Source organism: Macrotis lagotis, chromosome 4 (genome assembly GCF_037893015.1).
Source record: "Macrotis lagotis isolate mMagLag1 chromosome 4, bilby.v1.9.chrom.fasta, whole genome shotgun sequence".
NCBI lineage: Eukaryota > Metazoa > Chordata > Mammalia > Peramelemorphia > Peramelidae > Macrotis > Macrotis lagotis.
In genome coordinates, this window is record NC_133661.1 from 175,591,932 (window position 1) to 175,618,121 (window position 26,190).

At 39.2% G+C, this 26,190-nt stretch overlaps 1 protein-coding gene across 4 annotated transcripts in view; it reads left to right on the forward strand.

Annotated features, from left to right (window-relative positions):
• Positions 1-4,062: 4,062 nt before the first annotated feature.
• The window catches only part of SHC4 (SHC adaptor protein 4), a 198,649-nt gene continuing 176,521 nt past the window's right edge, over positions 4,063-26,190 (forward strand). For 2 of the 4 annotated variants that reach the window (XM_074234728.1, XM_074234731.1), the window contains exons 1-2: positions 4,063-4,149; positions 22,408-23,022. In XM_074234728.1, coding sequence (XP_074090829.1) covers positions 4,108-4,149; positions 22,408-23,022 — 657 coding nt within the window. In that variant the 5' untranslated portion in view covers positions 4,063-4,107. Of the gene's footprint in view, positions 4,150-21,401; positions 21,780-22,407; positions 23,023-26,190 lie in introns of those variants that run through there. The other 2 variants (XM_074234729.1, XM_074234730.1) reach the window with 2 other exon arrangements.

Below are 26,190 nucleotides of genomic sequence, written 5' to 3' on the forward strand. Positions count from 1 at the left end.
ATAGGCCTGGAATGTTTTACCGATACCCAAGTAAATAGATAACTTTGGGAAGGGACTTTCTCCTTTCTGGATCACCTGGATGAAAAGGGGTTGCTTGGTCAATTTTTTGACAAGGTCTACCTGGGCAAAGCACACTGTCTCCCTCATCCTCAAATAGCCTCCACTTTTTTACTTCTTACTTTGGGAAAGGTAATTAAAGCAATAATGCTTCTGCTCTTGGAAAAAGGGTATGATAATTGGAAAGTTGTAAGGGACTATTGTGTGTGGGAGTGCTGTAAACTTTCATCACCTGGTATCCTCGAGCACTGGAGCACTATTTTACTGGTTGATTGGAGAGTGACACAGGAGTGGGAGTGGACCAGGGACTGGGGAGGATTTTTAAGCACTTGTATTTGGTTTAATAAGTGGAGAACTTGGAGAATTTTTAAGGAGAACTTGTCATCCTTGTCTCCCTTGTCTCCTGCCCCTTCAACATTTACCTGGGTAAGGATAAGCTAGCCAGCAGGAACCTAACACTTCCTGAGCAGCTAGTCTAACAGGAACAACAGAAAGTCACTATCCCTATGACTTTCTTTAGGCCAAAACTCTCTTCCTTGCCCCCCCCCCCCCTAAATGTGTGTTCTCTTCCTATTACTATATAAGTACCTTGAGGGGAAAAAAAACCAAACCAAAATGCTTTTTCCTTTGTATTTTCATCCCTAGCATATAACATGATGTTTGGCCCACAAAAGGTACTTAATAAATTTTTTTTTTGCTAATTTGTCTATTACTGGATTGTTTTCCAGTACAGTCATTCAGAAGACCCCTTTACACTGTCTTCATTTTTTAAAAAGGGAAAAAAGAAAGATTAGCACACATCAACTCTGACTCATCTTCTCCAGGGACATTTAAGACAGGTGGCATTTCTTGACTGAGTGTCTTATAAAAATCCAAACAATCCTTTACTCAGAAGAACTGCCTAATTAAATTGGAAAGGGAGTGCCTAGAGAGCATATTCTCTGCATTTATTGTTTCCTGTCAATTCTCAACTGAGTAGCACTTCCCTTGGGGTACTTTCCTGAATCTTGACTACTCACAAACCTCCACATGTGACTGAAATAAAAGCATGGCAAAGGGAGAGGGAGTCATGTACACATGTGTGACCAAGTAGTCCTCTGCCAGAGCTAAGCCAGTAAAAAGCTTATTTTATCTCAAAATATCCAGATAAGTGAGCCTCGATAAGAACATTAGAAAGTAGGTCAAATGATAGGCCACACTCCCTAGAACAAAGAGTTTTTCCTATTTAAATTATTTCCTTATAATTTCCATGCAATTATTATCCTATAATTTCCTTATAATCCTATAATAATAAAGTTATTAAATTCTTTTCTTATTTTAAAAAGATTTATTTTAAACTTTTTTATTTAAAGTTTTGAGTTCCAAATTCTATTCCCCTCTCTTCACCTCTTCCTGAGATAATAACTATTCAGATATAGATTATGCATGTATAATTATATAAAATATTCCCATATTAGTCATTTTGTACAAGAAGATTCAGATAAATAAAAAATGAAAGTGAAAAGTAACATATTTCATACTGTATTCAAACAGTAACAGTTCTTTCTCTGGAGACAGATAGTATGTTTCATCATTAGTCCTTTGGGATTGTCTTGGATCATTGCATTGTTGAGAATAGCTTAGTCATTCACAGCTCTTCGTTGAACACTATTGTTATTACAGAACTATTGTACTTTAATATTAGATTACAATAATATACTACATATTCCATTATAATCATATACTACTATTGTGCTATAATATTCCATTACAGTCATATACTGTGTGATTAGTCACTTCCCAACTGATGGACAAGCCTTCAGTTTCCAAATCTCAGACACCCATTTTGCCCTTATCTTGATTTATTGTGTGAGATACTGGTCTAAACCTAGTTTATTCCATACTGTCTACCAATTTTCTTCATAGTTTTTGTCAGATAATGAGTTTTTATTCCAAAAGCTTGGATCTTTGGGTTTCTAGATTATTCTAGTCATTTATTTAGTTTTTTCAAGTGATAATTGTAATAGTATAGTCATGTAAATTGGAACAGATCCTTCTTTTTACATATTGATTGCTTATATTTATAGAACTGAGTTTTACAAAGTACTTTATATATATATATATATATATATTTCATTTGACCCTTAGCACAACCTTATGAGAAAGTTATGATTTTCAGATCAGAACTTTTTTTTTAGTTTTTGCAAGGCAATGGGGTTAAGTGACTTGCCCAAGGCCACACAGCTAGGTAATTATTAAATGTCTGAGACCAGATTTGAACTCAGGTACTCTTGAGTTCTCTATCCACTGTGCCACCCAGCTGCCCCCAGATCATAACTTTTTTTACAGATGAAAAAACTCTGAGGCTCAGGGAGGTCAAGTGACTTGCCCAGAATCTCAAGTGCTAACAGGGGCACTGTGAAGTTTTGAACCTTGGACTAAAAACTGAGATTTGTCCAAAACCCTGGGGTGTGAACCCAGGTCTTGAAGATCAACACTGAAACCAATACTTAATTAACCATGATAGTTATTCTTTTTTTTTTTAAATTTTCTTATTAAAGATTTTATTTGAGTTTTACAATTTTTCCCCAATCTTACTTCCCTCCCCCCACCCAGAAAGCAATTTGTTGGTCTTTACTTTGTTTCCATGTTGTACATTGATCTAACTTGAGTGTGATGAGAGAGAAATCATATCTTTAAGGAAGAAACAAAAAAGGATAAGACATAACAAGATCAGACAATAAGATATCTTTTTTTCCCCTAAATTAAAGGGAATAGTTCTTGAATTTTGTTCAAACTCCACGGTTCTTTATCTGGATACAGATGGTATTCTCCATTTCAGACATCCCAAAATTGTCCCTGATTGTTGCATTGATGGAATGAGCGAATCCATCAAGGTTGATCATCACCCCCATGTTGCTGTTAGGTTGTATATAGTGTTTTTCTGGTTCTGCTCATCTCACTCAGCATCAGTCATGATAGTTTTTCTAATGGACATTAATTTGTATTCTATGCTGTTAATTTGTATCCTAACCTGGATCCCCATAGGAGCAAGCCTTCAGAATGTCCTGAGACTATGGGAAGATGGACCCTTAGTAAAATGGCAGTCAACCAAGTTAGTACTTGTCATATGTCTTCTTTTAAATTCCCTTCTTTTTCCTGGTCTAACCTCAAATCTGTGATCCATCAAGAGCCATGGGAAGAAATCTCCAAAAATCAAATTTCAAGACAGTTCACAGAAATATTTGAGAGAGAATTACAAGTTCTGTCAACTCATGTGTCCCTTAGAGAAGATGGTTTAAGTTACTCTGTGGATATGAATCTACCCAAAACCATGGTTCATGAGGAGGATTTGGAGCTGGGGAAGAGGTCATAGGGGAGGAGCTCAAACAGTGAATGCAGATAATAAATTCATTTGGCCAGAGATCACAGGAACATGGAGAATTGGTAGGATCCTCTCAGTCTTTTCTCTTCCTAAATAAGCCCAGTTTTCTATTCCCTTCCTAGAGTCTGGCCCACTTAACTAAGTTGCTTTAAAGCAAAGCATTAATGAAGTTGCTAGTTCATTTGTCAGATAAGCCAACTTTACTCAAGAAACACTCTGTTCTGTAGTCCCAGATAATTTTAAAAAATTATCCTAAAAAACATTTGCCACAGGCCACATAAGGAATAGGTCCAGCTTGTAGATGGACTGGCACAAAATCAAGGATGAGGAAGTCATTCAGAGTACATACCTTCTTTTTAATGGGGAATTAACATATTACTTTGTGGATAAAGAAACACATTTTCTAATCCTTGCAACATTTTTACTCATCTCCTCTGGGCAGAGGACATGTCCAGAGGACCATAGTTCAGTTTAAGGTCCAAAGACTGAACCAAGCAAGGCAAATATGAGTTGATTGAAAAAGTAAAGTTCTGGCAGAGTTTTCACAGAATTACAGGCTTGGAAGGGGATTCGGAGACTGTCTCCTCCTACTCGTAACCAGCCTGGAACTCCTTTTATAGTATCTACAACAGGAGAGTATCTAGTCTTCTTTTGAAAACTTCTAAGGAGCAGAACCCAACTACCTTATGCCCCTTTTGGACATCTCTAATTGGGAAGAAGTTCTTACAGTAAGTCGACATCTACCTCTTGGCAACTTCTTCCCATTGTTCTTAGTTTTGCCCTGGGGCCAAGCAGGACAATTCTAATCTCTTTTCCATATGATGCTTTTCAAATACTTGAAAACAATTTTCATATTCCTCTCTACTTTTATTCCAGGCTAAATATCACTTCTGGTGGCATACTCTTGAGATTCATTACCATGATAATTGCCCTCCCCTGGACATTCTCCAGTTTATTGGTATACTTTACTGTATGTTGTTCTCATGTGGCACCCAGAATGGAAAACATTTCTCCAGGTGTGGTCTGACCATGGCAGAGCACTGTGGGACTATAACTTCACTTGTTCTAGACACTCTTTCGTGATGTGGCCAAAGAAAATATTAGCTTTTTTGCTTGCCAAAGCTGTACTGTTGACTCAGGTTAAAGCCTGCAGTATGCTAAAGTCCCCAGATATTTTTTCAAAGGAACTACCATTTTGCTATTCTTTCTTAATTATATATTTTTGGTGTTGATTTTTTTGAACTCAAGCATAAGATTTTGAATCAATTCCTTTAGTATCACTTAAACAGTTGGGTTCCTTAGAGAAAGCAATTTAAGTTAGTCTGTGGATCCCAAACCATGGTTCACAATAATGATGATGATACTGATGATAATAATAACTGTAACCCCTATCACACTGCTTTTCAGTATGGGACTCTCCTCATTTGTGGAAATAAAAACACTGCCCTGTGAGAGGTGGAGCAGAATAGTCTAGAACAAAAGAGAGCTTCAATTCTCAGAGAGTCCTCATCTTCCCATTTTCTTCTCTTTGCTGTTCTATTCTGTGAAGAGGGAGGGAACAAGGCAAATATTTTGTGAAAATTTTTTCACATACATATTAACAAATGCCTTCTATTGCTGTAGCCATTTCAAATTCATAAACTTTCATATACATTAAGTAATGTGTTCTTTAAATTTGAAATGCTAATATTTTATAGATAAAGAAACTGAGGCCCAGATTAAGTGATTTTCAACTTGGTCACTTTAATTCAGTTGCTCACTTCTTCCATCCCCATGTTCTTTTGGTGAGTTATTTTTGGAGAAAGGGAGACCATTTCCAGTTCTCCTAATTCATATATTGAACCCAGATGACTCTGGAGGAGAAAGCAAGGCTGCTGATTTTGCCTAGCCCTCCCTCACTTAAGTGAATTCCCTTTCAGTCATGGCTTCACCTGCTTTATGTCATGATCCTCAAGAACAAAGGAAAAAAGCAAATCAAAACAAGAAACAATAACAACCCTTGGAAGAACTTAAATGTTGTATAATTTAACCTTTTACTAGAAATGATCTAGTTATTTGTTATAAAGGAAAATAAGGCTTAGATGGGTTAAATAAACAAGGCTAGACGAGTAGTTCAGTCTAGATTTGAATTACTCCATTTCAAACTGATCCATTTTTCATTATGTTGTGTTTTTAGAATTGCATTCATTTGATATTTAAGGATAATTTTGTGGGAGAATAGTGCTAGAAGTCTTGGATATACACATTTATACATATAAACATGCACACATATATAGGATATATACATGTATACATATAAACACACACATATGCACATCATATATCTTCCAATGGATTTGTGATCTCATCAGCATAGAAATTCCTGCTAGTGATGCATACTACGACTAATCCATCTGTCATCTTGTGCAGTTCTCATCCATATTCTCCTTTAAATCCAGAATATCTGCTAGGCAGCATTCTCTCCTCAGCCTCAACACTCTTAGCTATACCCTCCCTAATGTTCCTTCCCAGAAGTATCCTTCTAGGATGATTTTTTAGGTAACAAGTAGAAGATAACTTTCCCCAAAGGCCAGATTCTCCATTCTATTGTTTCTCCCCATTTCAACTTTTTTTCTGAATCAATCATTCTTGTTTCCATGTTTCTCTCCTTTTTATGTTTATTTAGGCCCAGTTTGTCTTCTTCCCTTTCCAGTCTTATATTCTATTCCCCTCCACGCTATGGTTCAGTGACATGGACTTTCTTCCTGTTCCTCTCAGAGGATAGTCCATCTTCTAACTACTCACCTTTGTTCCAGGATGTCACACATGGTTGGATTGCTCTCCTTCCTCCCTTCACCTCCTGGTTTCCTTGGCTTTCTTCAAGCCTCAGCTCAAAACCCACTTTCCATAAGAGGCCTTTCCTGCCCCTGCCCTTCCCCTCTTGCCAGTGACTTCCCTCTGCATGTATATCCTTGATTGCTATTGAACTGTTTTCATGTTATCTCCCTCAGGAGAGTGTGAGCTCCTTGAAGGCAAAGACCATCTTTGGCCTTTCTTTGTAGCCCTAGCACAGAACAAAACAGTGGACACTTAGAAGATACCTATAACTTGACCAGTTATTCTATTTTCTGTAACATCTCATGAATGAATAAAAGACGTGCAAAAGCATTTGAATTCCACCCCTGACACTTACTAGCTGTTTAATCTCTACTAGCAAATCTCTTGTCCTCAGGGCCTCAAGTGAAAGAGGGATACCACTGGCCCCTACTTCATAAGGCTGATGTGAGGCTCAAATGTGATAATATACTCTGTGTGTGTGTGTGTGTGTGTGTGTGTATGTATATATATATATATACATATACATACATATATATATATACATATATATACATACATATATATGTATATATATGTACACACACATACATACCAACATACCTATATGAAAATAGGTATATATATATATGTGTGTATGTGTGTATCTATATTCACTTTCAAGTATAAATACATGTATATTAGATCCACATGTATATGTGTATATATAGTATATAACATATGCATTCTATGTCTGTATATTTGGGTATATGTGTGTGTACATATATATATATATATATATATGTGCTGAACCAACTTGTTAAATTTTCATTATAAGCAATTAAACCTCAGAAATGTGTAATACCTTCAAATTAGAACTTGATTGATCTGTTTTATTGATTATGTACATTAAAAAAGTACTAATAATGTAGAATTAAACTCAAAATTGCGTTTGCCTGCATTTCCCTCTCTAACCTATTGTTAAACATTAACCAGTACAATCTAGTTCATAAAATGCATTGCAAATCTTAATACTGATATTTGTATATATATATATATATATGTATATGTTAGCAATTATAAGTATTCACATTAGACTTAATCTATAAAAATAGTTTCTACCTATAAGTTTTTTAAAAAGTGGTATATTAATCAATAATCAAACAATAAACATTTCTTAAGCTAACTTAATACTTGTTAGGCACTATGCTAAAACCTGGGAATATAAAAGAAGAAAAATACTGTTCCTGTCCTCAAGGAGCTCCCAATCTAATGGAAATAACAAGAAAACATATTCAAGTAAGTTTTATATATAGGAAAAAATAGGACTATTCAGAGGGAAGGCACTAGAGTTAAGGGAAAACCTTACAAAAGATGGGATTTTAGTTAGGGTTTAAAGGATGCCAGGGAAGCCAGTAGGTGGATATGAGAGGGGGGAGCATTTCAGGCATGGAGGACAACCAGAGTAATTCTCAAAGGAGGGAGATGGAATGTCATATTCCTAGAATAGCAAGGGGACCACTGGATTAAAGAGTATATGGTGGGGGGGGTGGCACAGTAGATAGAGCACTGGCCCTGGAGTCAGGAGTACCTGAGTTCAAATCCAGCCTGAGTCACTTAATAATTACCTAGCTATGTGGCCTTGGGCAAGCAAGCCACCTAACCCCATTTGCCTTGCAAAAACCTAAAAAAAAAAAGAGTATATGGTGGAGAGAAAGGTGTGAGAAGATTGGAAAGAAGGGAGGATACCTGTATGGATACTGAACAGAAGAATGTATATTTAATCCCAGAGATGACAGGGAGCCACTGGAATTCACTGAAAAGGGTGCTTTAGGAAAATCCCTTTTGTGCTGAATGGAAGATAGAGTGGGGAAAAGACTTGAAGTAGTCAGACCTATCCCTAGGCTATGGCAATAGTCCAGGTGTGAGGCACTGAAGGCCTGTACCAGAGAGATGGCAGAGTAAGAGGAAAGAAGAGATGTTGCAAAGGGGAAATTGATAAGTCTTGGTAACAGTCAACAGATTGGATATGGGATGAAGGGGTGAGAGTGAGGAATTCAGGGGGAAGATTGGGAGGATGACTTTGCCTTCTATAGTAACAGGGAAAGTAGGACATTGGGAGAATTTAGGGGAAAGATAATGAACTCTGTTGAGTTCATGATGTCTGTTGGACATCCAGTTGAAATATATGAAAGACAATTGGAGATGCAAAATTGGAGCTCAGTAGAGTTTGGAATAGAATAGGCAGATTTGAGAATCAACGGCAAAATAATTAAATCCATGAGAGCTGAAAGTCTCAAGAAGTAAACTAGTTTAGAGGGAGAAGAAAAGAAGTACTTAGGACAGAATCCTCGAATCCAGTAAAGGAGGCAGAGTTGTAGAAGAAGAACCAGGAGAGAACAGAGCCCTGAAAATCTAGAGAAAAAGAATATCAAGGGGCAGCTAGGTGGCGTAGTGGATAAAGCACCGGCCCTGGAGTCAGGAGTACCTGGGTTCAGATCCAGTCTCAGACACTTGATAATTGCCTACCTATGTGGCCTTGGGCAAGCCACTTAACCCCATTGGCCTTGCAAAAACCTAAAAAAAAAAGAGTGATGGATAACAACAAAGGCTGCAGAGAGGTCAAGAGGAATGAGGACTGACAACAGGTCATTGAATTTGGCAACCAAGAGATCACTAGTAACCTTGGAAAGAGTGGTTTTGGTGGAATGATGAGATCAAAAGGTGGATTTTAAAACTTAAAAAGAGAATGAAAGAGGAGAGGAAAGGAAGTGGTAGTGCCTATTGTAGATGTCCTTTTTAAGATGCCCTTTGTGGTTAGCCACAAAGGACAAGATATATAAGCCTTTGGTTCTCAAGAATGGAAAGATCAAGTAAGAAATTTTTCCAGGAGACCTTGAGTATGTTGTAGTAGAAAGAAATGAACCAGTAGACAGGAAGACATTGAAAATAAGTGATAGAATAGGGATGATAGAGGGGATAATCTGTTGAAGGAGATGGGATGGAAGGGCTTCATTTGAGCAGATAGAGGTGTAATAGCCTTGGTAAGGAGAAAGGTCAGTTCATCATATGAAACAAGTGTAGGATAAGAGAGTGGCAGAGGGTATATGAATGATATGAGTTGAAGAGGGGAGAAGAGGAAGCTCATAGTGAATGACCTTCCCCCCCCCCTACAAAATATGAGACAAGATTCTCATTTGAGAGAGAGTGGGGTAGGAGGAGTCATGGCAGGTTTGAAGAAAGATAAAATGTTTTTTTTTTAATCTTTTATTGAGAGTGATATGGTTAGTTAATAGAGAAGATGTAGAAGCAGAGAGTATTCAATTGAGGTTGTATAACATAAATTTTTAGTGAATCCAATCAAAACGGTTGTTCAATATCACATGTGTAAGAGTAAAAGTGGAGAATTGTGAGAAAGATTCAAGGTTAAGGCTTAGTAGGGAACAATTAGTGAAATGTTAAGGGAACTAGGTATTCAAGTGAAGAGGACAGTGTGGAATTGAATTGGTTTATCAAGGGGTCAAGACAGGGAAAAAGAGGAGAGAATAGAATGACTAGAGCAGGGAAGATGACCTAGGAGAGAATTGAAGGAACAAGGGTTTGGAGGTCATGATGTGGGCAAAGAGTGGGGTTTTAGAGGGAAGGCAGAGAGAAAGATGGGAACCCAAGGATTCTTGAATGTGGAGGTGATACATTTGTGGCTCATGGCAAAATTAAGGGTAAGTCTTTGTGTATGGTTAAGGTAGGATAGAGGATTAAGTCATGGGAAATGAATAGGTCAAGTAATTTGGTGGTTAGGATGCTTGAGGGACTGTCTATGTATATTGAAGTCCCTTAGTTTGAGGGCAAGAGTTTGAGAAGGAAAAATTGTGAGCCAGGTATCCAATTCATTGAGAGGGAAGGGGAGTGACCAGGAGATCTGAAGACAACAGCTACCAGAATTTTGAATGGGGGGTAGATTTGAATAGCATAACAAGTGGGCAAGGAGACTATTTATTTCAGTCTTTCAGAGAATTACTTGGATAATGTTAGCAAGAATATCTTTCCTTTTAATTGTAACTGCCAAAACACCAGGAACACTGAAGATATGACAAATGATCAGCAAAGATTCAAGAGAGGAGGTCAAAAAGAAAGAGTCACAAACTCCAATTTTCTACCTCTGACCTTTGGTTTTATTATGTGAACTTAGCCCATGGGTAAGGATGTGGGCTTCATCAAAGGAGATAGAACTGTGTTTCATCCCTTTCTAACAAGAAAAGAAGGCATGGTTGAGCAAAAAAACCTAGGTCAAAGGACACTGCTATCCAGCCCATACTCTTTGAAAAGTCCAATAGAGAACCCAGGGCAGAGCCTGGAAAATTCTATTTTAATCTGAGTTCCTGACCAAACTCGCCAGGGAGAAGAACTTGGCTCCCCTATCAACCCAATCCATGATAAGGGGAGGGGACAAGGCAGCAGGATCCCTCTTTAACCTCCTTTTGACACAGACACAGAAGACAAATGTGGGCCTGGGTCCTGTGGGAGACACAGCTTCCTTTTATACTCTTCTAAAGGGCTGGAGGCTACATTTTTTCTAGGACTAAGGCTCTTTTGTCCTTGCTGGGTACCCACACACTGACTACCCACACTATGAAACTACAGTTTCACCTTCCCTTCTATCCCTGTTCACTCCTACTAGCCCAACCCCCATGCTGATTTTGTCCTGAGAAGAGCTTTTGAATTAAAATAAAAAAAATGTATACTAGCCTTTTTCTTCTCGAGTCTTTGTAGCTTTGATCATTCAGACTTCAGTCTGGCATTCTGACTGCCTTTCCTTGGGAGGGAAGAGAAAGGGACATGGCTTCATTTGAAAGTCTAGATGAGGGATGTTTACATGGGCATAAGGCTTCCAGCCCCAAGTCAGACCCCTGTTCCTGTGTCAAGATATTCTCTTTTGCTGCAGCTCAGCTGGGCAGAAATGAGTAGCCCTTGACCATTCAATTTTTTGCCCCGAGGGGAAATGGGAAGGTCAGAAGCCTGAGATTTCAAAGAGCCCAGCTAAAGCTAGTTATATTGAAGGAGAGGAAACACAACAGGGACTGATTTTCTCCCTAGACTGGCTTGGTTATGTTCAGCCCCTAAGATTTTGACCCTAGATTTGCTTCCAGTGCTCATTTTGGGCCCCAGGCCTTGGCTTTGTCCCTATTATGGCTTTTTTCCTTTGCCAGTTTGGGGATCAGGTTTTTCTTTCTCTCCCAGTCACATATGGTCTGGCACTGCCATAATCTCCCAAATCTGTGTTATGAGATCCTCTCAGTCTTTGTCTCCTTTGGTCCCTGCCATTGGAGAAGGAAGCAGAAGGAAGATCATTCTTCCCCACCCCCCATCTGTCACCCACTTTCTAGTTCTGGAATCTCACTCAGGATCTGTTCTTAGTGTCTATATAGCAGGGATGGGGAAACTTTTTTCTGCCAAGGGCCAAAACTTAAAAATTAGTCTGCTATATTTGGTCAAACATTTAATTAACTTACCTCTAAAAAGAAAAGCCCCTAGATTTATTAAATTTTGAGTCCTGCCTGCAGTTGTCTTGGCGGCACCAGACCAAATGATATTTGGGGGGGGGGGCATGGAGAGAAGGGAAGGGACTTTATACTGCCCATGGGTTAGGCATTCCCCACTCCTACTCTAGAGAGAGTTCATTTTTCCTTTTTTCCTCTGGAAATAAATTGGACTGAGGGCAAATTTAACTGAACCTCGAGCATGATACAGAAATTTCTTCCAGGCTCTGACACCTTTTCTACTGATAGTCCTGGTTCCCAATAAGATTATCAGATTTAAAGTGAGAAAAGATCTTTCATTTTACATATAATATCCGGGAGTCCCTTCCCCCCACGCCCATGAGTCCTTTGAACACTTCTCCAAGTCTGAGACATTCTGCAGATGTGGGTCCTCATTTATAGCTTATGAGCCCCTAGTCAATTTTTTTTCAGCCAAATAGGATGCCATATAGTTCAAATCAAAAATATTTGATTAAATCGTATATCAAGATAAATGACAAGAAAAATTTCCCCATACCCAAAGAGTAGACATTCATAGGTTACTATATTACACAAAGGGAATAGATACACAAAGAACATGTATGACTAGGAACATATGATCTAGAAAACCCATGCCTCTATTAATTTTAGGTGAGTTCATAGGATAAGTTGTTTTCTTCCCTGAGCAAGGGTTTTCTGCCCTTTTGGTCTTTTTATCTCTGTTACCTAGATGCCTCTGTTGTTGCCAGTCTCTGCTGGGCATCTTCTCTGCTGCTGCTGTCACATCATACTCTGCTACCATCTGCTTCTCCTCTGTTATTTTGCAGCTTCTTTCCATGTAGCTGAGGGAAAAATCTTCCAGGTCTTCAGTTTAATAGCCTCAGGGTCTAATCTCAGCTCTGTTATAAAGTAAACTCCAGCTAGGCAGGTCCATCCTAACAGCCTGAGAAGTCTTTTGGTCTTGGTCTGAGTTTTGAACTTCTGCTCCAGGTACCTCAGTCTAAACCCTCATTTTAGATGAAGTGCAAAATTCCCTTTAACTTTGATCTTTCCCTCAAGGAAAAAAAATAGCTAAGGACTCCATTGAAAGATTGAAAAAGTATCTGATGCTAAAGGGATTCTTCTTAATCTGTCATGCCTTTGGTCTTAATCTATCATGTTAGGTCCCAAGACTGAAAAGGGTTATTTGGATTGTTAACGATTGTTCTACATCCCTACTTTTCTTTACCATGATAAGTACAAAGTTGCTGGTCTTTCTACATACAAAGGAAGAAACTGAAGACTTGACCAAGGGCACTGCTAAGCTTTGAATCCAGGTCCTCACATCAAGTGCAGTTCTTTATTTTATTATACCTTCAGTCAGTCAATCAGAAAGCATTTATCAGTCTAGTCGCTAGGTGGGTACAGTGGAGAGAGTGCCAGACCTAAAGTTAGAAGGCCTTTGTTTTCCTGAGTTCAAATCTGGCCTTAGATACCAACTGGGCAAGTCACTGACCCATTCCAGTATCTTTGCCAAGTATCCAAATGGGGTCACAGCAAGTCAGATAGGATTGAAAAATGTCTGAACAACAACAACAGAATGTGCAAGGTACTGAGGTTTGAGTGTTTTTTTCTAAGTTGATTCTTTGTTACAAGAAGGATTCTTTGTTACAGCTACAAGTCCTTTTGTTTATGCTCCTCCTGAGCTTTACTTACTGCCTCCTAGTTTTCTCCTGTTACTATTTTTCTCCTGATCTTAGATCCTTGCCAAGAGAACCCCACATGGTGTCACGAAGAGTTGGCTATGACTGAAATGACCGAGCAACAATAAAAGTAATTTTATATGGGGCAGCTAGCAGCTAGGTGGTACTGTGGATAGAACACTGACCCTAGAATCGAGAGGACTTGAATTCAAATTTGACCTAGGACATTTGACACTTACTAGCTGTGTCACCTTGGGCAAGTCTACTTAACCCTGATTGTCTCACATTCAGGATCATCTTCAATTGTCCTGATCCTTATATGGCCACTGGACCCAGATATCTCCAGAGGAGAAAGTGAGACTGGTGACTGATGTCATGGCCTTCTTCGAAAATGAAGGACACACATCAACATCATCAGATGGTGTAGTGACAGTCAGTGGTACTTTTTTTGTATTTTGTAGATTGTATTTTGTTGTTGAATTGAACACAACTATTGTGCTTGGTAAGATCAGAGGTTGCCAACTCATGCTTCAGGTATTAGTTTATGTGCCATCTATTCTATCCAGTCTTCGACCAGCACCACACATGAGTTACTCTGTTTACTTCTTTCTCATTTTATTCCTTTTCGTAGTAACTCTTTCCTAACATCTTTATCCAAAGACTTTGATTCCACAGGAGATGTGAGAGGATTCCAAAGAGCCTCCTAAAGAGAATCAGTAATGGATACTTCCTTCTTTGTCTGTGTGGCTCTCATGAGGAGACTATTGTTGATTAGAATTCATTTTTGGAAAAAGGAGGGTAGATCATTTCTATACTGGGCATAAGAGGAGTGTCTGGAATGTCCAAAGTGACTGAGTTATTTCCCCAGTCTGAGATAACCATTTTTAGAGGCTATTATTACCAGTGTCACTTCCAACCCCCCACTTTAATATCCATATGTCTTTAGAAAACTCAATTTACTTTCCAAGCACCATGATTTGAGGTGATCCCTCAGTGAGTCTTAATGCCAGGTAATATTTTATTTCTATATTTAGTTTCTCGGCAGTGGATTGAAAGACCATCACCAGGATTATTATCAGTTTATAAAAAGGGTAGTCCAGTATGATGTGGCAAAAAGAGCCCTGGTTCAGGAGTCATTAAACGTGAACTTGAATACCAACTCCACCATTCACTAGCTAGCTTTATGACCTTGGACACACCTCTCTGAATCTCTCTGTTCTCATTTGAAAATGAGGATGGCTTATCACCTCATGACATAATTAAAATCAACTGAGATCAGTGTTATATAGTAGGGGAAGCTAGGTGGTAAAGTGAATAGAGTGTCTGGCTTCTTGAGATCAAATCTGGTCACATTTACTAGTTGTGTGTCCTTGTGCAAGTCACTTCACCCTGTTCCTCAGTTTACTCATCTGAAAAATGATTTGGAGAATGAAATGGAAAAGCACTCCAATATCTTTTGCCAAGAAAATTCCAAATGGGATTACAAAGAGTTAGATACAGCAAAAATAACTCAACAATACAAATGCTTTATTACTAAGCAGGTGCATATTCATGTCTCTGAAGCATATGACCACTGATCAGGCAAGTTGCCAAGTTTCTATTTGGAAACACATAATAGGGGAAACAGGAAAATCACCTTCTTAAATGGGGATGAATATATTTTAATGTTTATGCTCCATCATTTCAGTCGTGTCTGACTTTGTGATTCCATTGTGGGGTTTTCTTAGCAAAGGTACTGAAATGGTTTGCCATTTCTTTCTGTAGCTCATTTTACAGATGAGGAAATTGAGGCAAACAGGATTAAGATCACATCCCAGGAAGAGTCAGAGGCTGGAACTGAACTCCTAACTTCATATCCTGTCCTCTATTCACTGTCTACTTTTGTATACTCAACTGGAGTTGCTGCCTGGAGAAGATGTATATTCCCTTTCAAAACCATCAAGGGCCCTGGATCAATAGCTCTTCAATTGGAAGAGGAGAATCATGCCAGTTCATCTTTTTGCCCCAGAGAAGCAGTGCCATTCTCCTCATCCACTCCCATCTCCCTGTATTTTTCCTGAGAGGGTCTATGATTGCTTCATTTAAAACACATTGACCTTGTTCTCTTTGCTTTGACTTTTTAAAGGACCCACGGGTACTCACCTCGAGATTTTTTTCCACGGTGAAGCAGAAGACAGTTGCTCTGTACAGGAGTAACTTTGAATGACAGATATTCTAGGAAAGTTAATACTTCCCAGTATTAGTCAAACTTTTTCTCATGCACAAGACATACCCAATTCCTGATTTCAGATATTGTTATGAGCTGTCTCTTGTTGGAATTCTCTCCAGTTCCCCTAGCTTCCATGGCTAATTTCAAGTCCCAACTAAAATCCTACTTATTTCAAAAAGCCTTTCTAGATTCTACTTAATGCCAGTACATTATCCCTATTAATTAGTTCCAATTTGATTCATATGACTTCTTCAAGGGCATAGAGCTAACAATTGATATATCTATCATTTGAACCCAAATCTTCTGGGTCCTAAGTCCAGAGAGCATTGCGCTGATTCTCTATTAGCAACACAATTCATCAGTATATCTCTCAATTTAAATTTGTTATATGTATCTGTTTCATGTCTGTTTTCTAAGATAAGGACATATCACTGGCTTATTTATTCCTATAATAACTCCTAAGATTGTCCTTCTTTTGTATTAACACATGCCCCACTCTCTTTTTTTCTTTTTCTAGGTTTTTTTTTTGCAAGGCAAATGGGGTTAAATGACTTGCCCAAGGCCACACAATTAGGTGATTATTAAGTGTCTGAGGACAGATTTGAACTCAGGTACTCCTGAATCCAGGGCCGTGCTCTATCCACTGCACCACCTAGCCACCTCTGCCCCACTCTTTTTCAAAGTAGCGAACAATGATTTTTTTTCTTCATTTCAATTCTCACAGCCCACATTGTTACCATCTCCTACCAAATTCCCCAAACAATGTTATCTTTAGATGTTTTATAAATATGTTTGTGTCTCCCAGCAGTAATAGAATCACAGAGTTGGAAACCTTTGAGATTGACCTCAGGCCAATTCATTCAGATTGAATCTGAATAGAAGTTCCTTTAAGAACATCTCCAACATATAACATTCAGTTCTATCTAAGGACTTCTGGTGACTGAGAAAAATAATCTCCCATGACACCTGTTCCATTTTTTTAACTATTCTAATTTTTGTAAGTTTTCCTCACAAGAAGATCTAGATTTGAACCTTGTCTTTGACTCATCCTGACTGTGTGAGACCATGGGCAAGTCATTTAACTTCCCAGTGTTCTGGGCAACTCTCAGTTCATAAATTGTGAGAGTACTAACCTGCATTAATAGAAGAGTTTCCTTTTCCAGGAATTCACTATATCAGTAAAATCACAATTCCAGTCCCATTCCAATCTTTTGGAAAATCAACACTCTTTTGGTTTTCTTCCTGTTTTTTTTTTTTTACTCCCTTAACGTTTGAGCCATTTACCATCAAATTCTGCCTCTTTTATACTGACAATATTTCTTGTATGATTACACCAGGGGGCGGTGTGGCATAGTGTAAAGAATTTGTGATTCTTCTTATTTGTACTTGAGTTCAAAGCCTAGTTCTGCCAGTACCATCTTGGACAACTAAGTGAACCTTTCTGGGCCTCAATTTTCTCAACCATAATATGAGTGGATTGAATTGTTGTTTTAAAGTGGACTAATGACATCTTGGGATGATGTCTTAACTTGTGCGTGAATTAGATATAAGTAAAGCAGAGTTGTACAAAATAGTTTTACACTCTCTTGACTGGTGATAAACTGGTGCAGTGGATGACCTGAGTATCTTTGATGTCCCACCAAGCACTAAGCATTACACAGTGCCTGCTTCAGCCACCTTATTTTCAGCCAGATTATTTTCATCTACCCATTCTTCTGGAGGAAGTCTTCACATGTTTGGGCTAGACATCCCCTAACTCACTGATGGATTTGAGGTGTGTCAGTTACCCTCAATCTGGTTGAACTTGTCCGCTGAGATGTCTTACTGGGGGTGTTTCTGCTGTTCCTGTTACAGCTTCTGGGAACAACAGGTGAGACTTGGGTGAATCAGGTGGATACCCCAGTGCTTAATATTGGCACACAGATATTCTGATACATTGCTTATTTGCTTATAAAATCACATATTAATATTATCTATGCTTTATTGTATTTTAATTTATTTTGTTAAATATTTCTCAATTACATTTTAATTGGGTACTACCAGTCCTCAGTAGTATTGTGGGCTGCATGTGGCCCATGGGGTTGCATATTTGGCACCTCTGTTTTATAAGATGTTGAAATCTGAGTTATATGACAGCACAGTGAAGTAAATTCACAACTAGCTAATAATTGGACTAAGAGGGTAGTTAATTTTATTGTTTTCTTTGTTGGAAGGAGGCTTCTAGTAGAGTGCCCCCAGTAGTTTGTCTTTGGCTCAGTGCTTTTCATTATTTTTATCAATTATCTAGGTAAAGACACAGATGACATGCTTACAAGATTTGCAAATGACAGAAACTGGAAAGAATAGGTAACATAAAGGATAGATATATAGATGGATAAATATTTTATTGAACACTTTCTACATGTGAGTTGCTGGGCTGAGCATTGGGAATACAATTCAGACTTCTAGTAGTTTATATTCTAATGAATATAAGATAAAACCTAAAGAAGAGTAGATAAAGAGTAAGAGTACATCCTAGGGGCCAAGGTGGTTAGTGAGGAGGAGGAAAAGAAGTCTAGGAGAGTGAGTTGAGACATGAGTGGAGTGATGATATATAATTGGGGTCTTTCCTGAAATGGTGATCTTGAGGACATGGTTAGTAATCAGGAGAACTAGACTTCAGTGTAGAAGTTTCTCTAGGGTAGAAAAAAATTTGATGAGGATGTAGAGAGGTCTTGGGAGTGAATTGTTGAGCTGAGATGTGAATGAGAGGAAGCATGGTTGAATCTCTTCCTGAAATTGAAGTTGATATAATTCAACCCCAATTGAATCATATACAGCAAATAATATGTGTAAATAGGGTCCACAAAAATTTTCACAAATCAGAAAAATGAGCCAAACCTAATAAATTTTTTTTAGGTTTTTTTTTTTTTTGCAAGGCAAATGGGGTTAAGTGGCTTGCCCAGGACCACACAGCTAGGATTAAGTGTCTGAGACTGGATTTGAACCCATATACTCCTGACTCCAGGGCTGGTGCTTTATCCACTGTGCCACCTAGCTGCCCCCAAATCTAATAAATTTAAAAAAAAATAAAAGTTCTATACATTTAAAGAAAAATTTCCTTCACAAGTACAGGATGGATAAAATTTGGCTTGACAATTGTCATGTGAAAAGACTGCAAGCCCAGTCAATAGTATGACACAACAGCTAAAAAAAGCTACTCTTAAGTTGAATTCATAATGTCCCTAATGTCCTAAGAAGAGTGGAGATAGTTCTATGTGAATTCTATTGCAGCCAAATCATTTCTAGATTCCATGGAAGGACATTAACAAATTGGACAGCATCTCAAGGAAAGGGCCAGGTTGATGAAAGGATTGGATTCAATCCCATAGGAAGATTAATGAGAACATGATAACTGCCTTTTAGTATTTGAAGATAGATCAGACTTGTTCAATTTTACTGCAGGGGACAGATCTAGCAGGAATGAGTAGAAGCTATAGGGAGACAGATTTAGCTCAATGTGATCTATCAATCAATCAATCAACTAAGATCTATTAATCTCCTGCCTTGTGCCCTCTAGGCATTGTACTTGACTCTGAGGATACAAATACAAAAATGATATTGCCCTTGCCCTTATGAAACTTGCTGTTATTGTTGATGGATTGTTTCAGCCATTGTTTCTGACTTTATGGCTTGATTTTTTTGGTTTGTGGGGCGTTTCTTGGCAAAGATCCTGAGATGGTTTGTCATTTCCTTTTTCAGTTCATTTTACGCATGGAGAAATTAAGACTAACGGGGTTAAGTGACTTTCCCAGTGTAACTAAGTGTCTTAGGTAGGACTTGAACTCAGGGAGATGAGTCTTCTTGACTCCAGGCCCAGCATATTATCCACTATACAAAGCAGGAAAATGCAATGTAGTTAAGAAGGGAGGGCACTAGCATTTGAGGGGATCAGGAAATCCTTTGCTTACCAGGTAGTACTTGAGACTTTTCCTGAAGGAAGAGAAGTCGTCTCCCTAATGTAAAGCAAGATAAAGAGAGATCATAGAACTAGAGGTAGAAGAGACCTTAAAGGTTATCAAGTTCCTTCTCCTTATTTTACAGAATAGAAAACTGAGACCCAGAGAGGTCAATGGCTTATCCAAACTAGTAAATATCAGAGTCAAGACTTCAAGTCCAGTGCAAAAGGGATGATCATTGCAAGAAATGGGGAGTTGGAGGGTACTGTGAGGAACAGAGGGAAGGACAGGTTTTCTGGGCCCTGGAGTGAATAAAAGGGCATAGTGCACAGTAAGACTGGAAAAATAGGCTGGGACAAGGTTGTGGAAAGCTTTACAAGCCAGTGTTTAGGTTTGATCCAAGAGGCAATAGAACCACTGAAGATTATTGAATCTACTTACTAATGACATGATTGAATCTATGCTTAGGGAAAAACTTTCTCACTATCAGAACTGTCCAAAAACAGAGTGGACTGCCTTAAGAGTAGGATTCCCCTTCACTAGATGTCTTTGAGCAAAGACTGGAATACTATTTGTTAGGGATGCTGTCAGAGAGATTTCCTGTTTAGGTGCTATTTAGTCAGTATGAACTGTGGAAGCCCTTTTTGACGCAGAGATTCTGTAAAAATTTCATAGTGTCTCGGTATACCCCTACCTTCTACTCCCGATTTTCCCTCAAGGCTTGAGAGTGAATTTAGGGGAAAGTGAGATAGGAAAAAGTTGGGGGAGGGGGAAATTATTGTAATACAGGAAGGGCTTTCCTAGATTAGGAAAGAGAAATCTAAAGAGGTTTTGCAGCCACTGCTACAGGGGATCAGGAAGCAGGAGAGAAAGGTTTTCCTGTCTGTCATAGAATATCCTTTAATCCATTGCTGGTGTCCAGATCCTAGGAGAGTTGGACAACCATAAGTGAAGAGCTTAAATGCAATGGTGGAAACAAAGGTGAAGAAGACATTTTCTCTCAAGCTATGTGGAGATTTTGCCTTTTTATATACTTGATCTTTTCACTGTACTATATCTTTCATCATTTTCCTCAAAGGGGGAAAGGAAAAAACCCAGCCTATAGACCTAATAGAGAAAACTGATGTGCAGAGTGCAGGAAGCAAGATGTGGGATCATAGGTCCTCCCTGAATTAGCCCCTGCTGGGTGTTCTGTGAAATCAAACCTTCGGAAGAGATTGTCTTGCCTCTTCTAAGTGATTTCCACATCCTTACTCCTAAGAGGGACTGCATCTTCCTTTGCCTGCTCAGTTCCTGGCTTCCTGTGGGCTTGCAGCATTCATCCTGTCTTTAGAGCGAATTTGATAGGTACAGGAAGTCACACCAGTCTGGAGATTGAACCAACAATCAATAAAAAGAGAACTATGGTTTTAAGAAAGATGCATCAGAGCTTCCCCTAGGAGTTGTACCATATGTCTTAATACCCGTGGAACAATGGATCTAATTTTGAGCTCCCCCGGTTGGCATTCCCAGCTATGGAGACAATCCTGATAAAGGATTCTTTCAACCTGCCGTTCCTCTCTACACATGCTAATGATTTATAGATAGGGAAGATTTTGTTTCCTTTATCCACTCATCAATAGCACAAAATAAAAGCTGTTCACTCTCCTATTCTTTCTCTCCTTTCTACTCCACCCTGCTCCCCACAACCCCCCAGCTTTATTTCTTATGGCTACTAGTTTAGTATATTTATGGTGCATGAGTCACCAAGCTGTCTTCTGATTGGATAAAAACCCAACACCCCTGGGACTGTCAGTCAATTACAGCTATTCTCAGCTTCATTCACAGATTTATTAGCTTGCACACAGGGAGAAATTCATTCAGGAAAGTTCATTCATAAAAATTGCAACACTCTCCATATCATTTTTAATATCTCAGCGTTCCACTGTGAACTGGATCCTGAAGGAGAAGTACAAGACGGAGGGAGGCGAAGCAGCAGTCTCCTGAACGCTGATGAATCTGTGAGAGGATTTAGAGTAACACAGCTGGATCTTAAGTCTCGGAAAGAATGTTGAGCATCACAGGAGTTTTTCCTGGATTGCTGGGCTGAACGACTTGCAGGATGAGATTTCCAGGAGAAGCCAGGGAGCAGAGCAGATTGATTCAGCACAGAGTGACTTTTGCTCATATGCTTTAATTTTTTAGAAAACAAATTATTGGAAGGAATAAAGGATATGAAAGGTTACCCTGCAGTTCATTTTTATCTCCTTGGGGAGTTGCACAAAGAGGTTTTCAAAGTGCAGAGACCAAGAAGGGGTGGGGGGATTTCAGTGGACTAGAAATGTTGAGGAACTGATGAGCTGACTGATTTGCACTACTTTGTGTGGAGTGGTGTGTGTGTGTGTGTGTGTGTGTGTGTGTGTGTGTGTGTGTGTGTGCGCGCGCGCGCCCGGACGCTTTCACCGCAGTCTGGGCTCCACCATGAAGGCTTTCTCAGAGAGCTGGTAACAGCGGCAAGAAGCCTAAGCTCAGAGCAGTTTAGCTGCCTGGCTTCTATTGCAGGAGCCACTGTAGGGAGGGACAACAGCTCTCTGGCTAAAATCAGTGATGGGGACTTGGTTTCTGCATCAGCTGATACCTTCGAGGTTAGAGGTATCTGGGAAGAGATGATCCAGGCACCCTGAGCACAACTCCTAAGCTTAGGAAAGAATCTGAAAACAAGACAGAGACAGAGAGAGAGAGAGAGAGAGAGAGAGAGAGAGAGAGAGAGAGAGAGAGAGAGAGAGAGAGAGAGAGAATCAGAAAGGTTTCTATCTGTGAATTGTATGGTGTGTTGAAGCATTTAATTTCCATATCGTTTATCTGCCAGACAGGGAAGCCAATTTATGCAACAGTATCCTGTTTCAGTCCTGCCAAGGCTATGAGAGGACGCAGTCCGGAGAACCTCAGTGGACACGTACTGTATGTAGGACTCTTCGGGCACCCCGGGATGCTGCACAGGGCCAAGTATAGCCGTTTTCGGAATGAGCCCATCACTTCCTTAGAGGAAGGGTCTTCTGGAGGTCCAGTCACTGTCAAAGGTGTACCTCAGACTTCTTCTTCTCCCCTGACAGTTCACCTGCCTGGGGAAGATGTCACCTTGGCTGCTCAAGATAACCCCACCCCACTGTGCACTTTGATGCCCCGAATGGCAAGCCTTAGACTGGCCAATCCAGCAAACCTACTGGGACTGAAAAACTTCTGCCTGGGGACCAGAGAGGTGCCCAAACTCAAACTCTTGGAGAGTCGGGGGGCAGCCCCAAACAGTCCAACTTCTCCAGAAGCCAATCTCTCCCAGGCCCCATCTGCTGCATCTCCCCAACTGGAGGTAGAGAACCAGGAGAGCTGCCTCCTGCCCACTTTGGAGGTATCACCTTCTCTTGGCAATCAGGATGGGTCCTCTCGCCAGCACCTTTTGGGGACAGGCATGCACTACTCTGTAAAGGTAAGTCTATTTTCCTCCTAAGAACTAACAGAGAAAGGGGTCTTCTAGATCTGCCACTAGTTCTTTGGGTGACCTTAGGAAATTTATGCAGCATCTTTGGGTCTCAGTTTCTCTCATCTGTAAAATGAGGGAAGTTGCACTAGATAATTTCTAAGGTTCTTTCCAGCTCTGAAGACTACAATCTATGATTATTCTTGCAGCCTCTGTTTCTATGTGAGGAACTGAACATTATGTTAGCTTAGAAATATGAAACAGACAATGTAATAAATATGCCTGAAAAATGATATTATTTCATCCCAATTAAGGATTTGAAAGAGGTGGAGATGAGGATTCTGGAACTTCTCTAATATACACATTTGAAGTGACATGTTCTTACTTCAGAGCACCTTTCAATTCCAAGTCCAATTCACTGACAACCAGTGAGGATCTAAGGCAAAAGAAAGTGCTCCTTTTAGACAGAAACAACTGTAAAAATGTCATTTGATTCTTTTTGATTCAATATTGTGTCACCATAATCAGTGCTTTCCAATCCAAGAATCCAATCCAATCCCATGAGCATATATTAAGCCCTTTTAATCCAATAAGCATTTATTAAGGACCTACTCTATACAAGGCACTACTGTAAATGAAAAAGAGACAGACTAGCTCATATTTAGCTTAGTAGAAAGGGCATGAAATTTGGTGTTAAAATACCTGGCCTGAATCCAAGTATATACAAACCGCAATTCTGTTGAAGTCATTTTCACCTGTCTGCATCTCAGCTTCTTTGCCTATAGAATGAGAGAGGTGGATTACATGGTATTCAAGCTCCCTTCCTGTAATTTACTTAATTGTAAAATATTTTCCCTTGTGCCATTTTATTTGAACTTCACTGCAAACTTAGAACAGTGCCCTGGCACCTGGTAGGCATTTCATAAATGTTTGCCTGTGAGTTAGGTAGGACAAGTATCATTATCCCCATTTTTATGGATGAGGCAACTGAGTCTCAGACAGGTGAAATGATTCTCCTAAGTTCAAATATCTAGGACTCTAGCATATCTTCTGATTCCAAGTCAAATGTTCTTTCCATTGTGAGTAAGGGAATACTGACTATTGAATATAGATAAAAGGAGAGGTAAAGGAAAATGAGGATCAAAAAGGTGTGGCAAGAATTTTAATCTGTCTGATTTTTTAAAAAGTCATTCAGTGTTACACCATGTTTGCTAAACACTTGTCAAGTGCCCAGTTATGTCGAGGTCTCTTGGGGGTGGGAGATGGGAAATATTTTAGATGCCTGTCTTAAAGGAATTATTTGAATTAGTGAGAAAAGGCACACACACACACACACACACACACACACACACACACATATACATAAACACACACAAACATAAAATTTTATTGGAATGGGTGAAACTCATGACCAATGCAGAGATCATCTGTTCTGCAGCTTAAAGTCTTAGAGAGTTTCCTGGAGTGATTTGTCCTAGGTTACACAATCATTATTAACCAAATGTGACTCTAGGTCTTTCTGACACCAAGGCCAATTCTTCATCCATTATGCCATATTGCTTCACACAATTGAACAAACATATTCATGTATATTATGTATACACAGTACACCTAAAATAATTAAGGAATAATTCTTAAGCACTATGTAATCAAAGGTGTGTGTGTGTGTGTGTGTGTGTGTGTGTGTGTGTGTGTGTGTGTAATGTCAAACTCAGAAACAGATTCCTACAAATCACATATTGATTTAGGAAACCATAAATTAGCATCATCTATATTATATTGTATCTTTATGTATTTTTAAAAAACATTTTTATCTGGTTCAGCCCAAGTAAAAGACTATTTTAACCCAAGAATAGTCAGGGAAGGCTTCCTGAAGGAAGTGAGTTTTTATCTCATTTTTTTTTTAACAAAAGCTTTGAATCTAGATTGGCAGGAAGTGGGACATTAGGTGAAATAACCTCAGCAAAAACTCAGAGACAAGTGTGACCTTGGTGTCCATGGAAGATGGTGAAAATGGATCAGCCAAAACCAGGACATTTAATGTTGAGGAGTTTGGGGTGATTTGAGTAGAATAGCTAGGGGTGATGTCAGATGGTGAAGGTGTCTGAATGCTAAAATTAATATTTGGCATTTAATTTGATATTTAAAGGGAAGATATATTGTGTTATTTTTTAAAATCCTCAATGAGAAAATCCCAAAAAACTAGGACTAGCATGTAATATTCTCTCTCTGAAAGGTCCTCACCATTTTTTCCAGTTGTATTTCATATCATCCCCCTTCAAGTACTCTCTGGTCAAACTGGTCTGTTATCTGTTCCTCAGCTAGGGAACTAGGTGGTATAAGTAGATAGAGTGCTGAGCCTGTAATCAGAAAGATATGAGTTCAAATCTAACCTTGTAAATTGGCTAGCTGTATGACCTTGGAGAAGTCACTTCACCTCTATTTGCCTCAGTAATCTCAATCTTAAAATGTAGATAATAATGGTACTTATCTCTTAGTATTATTGTGATGATTAGAAGAGATAATATTTGTAAAAGAACCAGGCACATAGACAGCACTCATACAAATATTTATTTTCCTTCTTTCACCATCTTTCCTTCCTTGGCAGAGATGGTCCTCCATTTTTGAAATACAATAGCTCCCCACTTCCTCTACCCAATTCCTAGATTTCTTCAAAGAAGAGCTCAGGGGCCTCCTAAAGACAGCCTTTCCTGAGCCCAGTTTCTGGTGTTGATCAGTCCTTTTAGTCATGTCCCACCCTTATTGATCCTATTTGTTTTTTTTTTTTGTTTTGTTTTGTTTTTTAGGTTTTTGCAAGGCAAACGGGTTTAAGTGGCCTGCCCAAGGCCACACATCTAGGTAATTAGTAAGTGTCTGAGACCAGATTTGAACCCAGGTACTCCTGACTCCAGGGCTGGTGCTTTATCCACTGTACCACCTAGCCGCCCCTTGGGTTTTTCTTTTTTTTTTCTTTATTCTTTTTCTTTTTTTGCAAGGCAGATGGGGTTAAGTGGCTTACCCAAGGCCACACAGCTAGGTAATTATTAAGTGTCTGAGACCGGATTTGAACCCAGGTACTCCTGACTCCAAGGCCAGTGCTTTATCTACTACACCACCTAGCCGCCCCTCCTTGGGTTTTTCTTGACAAAGATATAGGAGTGGTTTGGCATTTCCTTC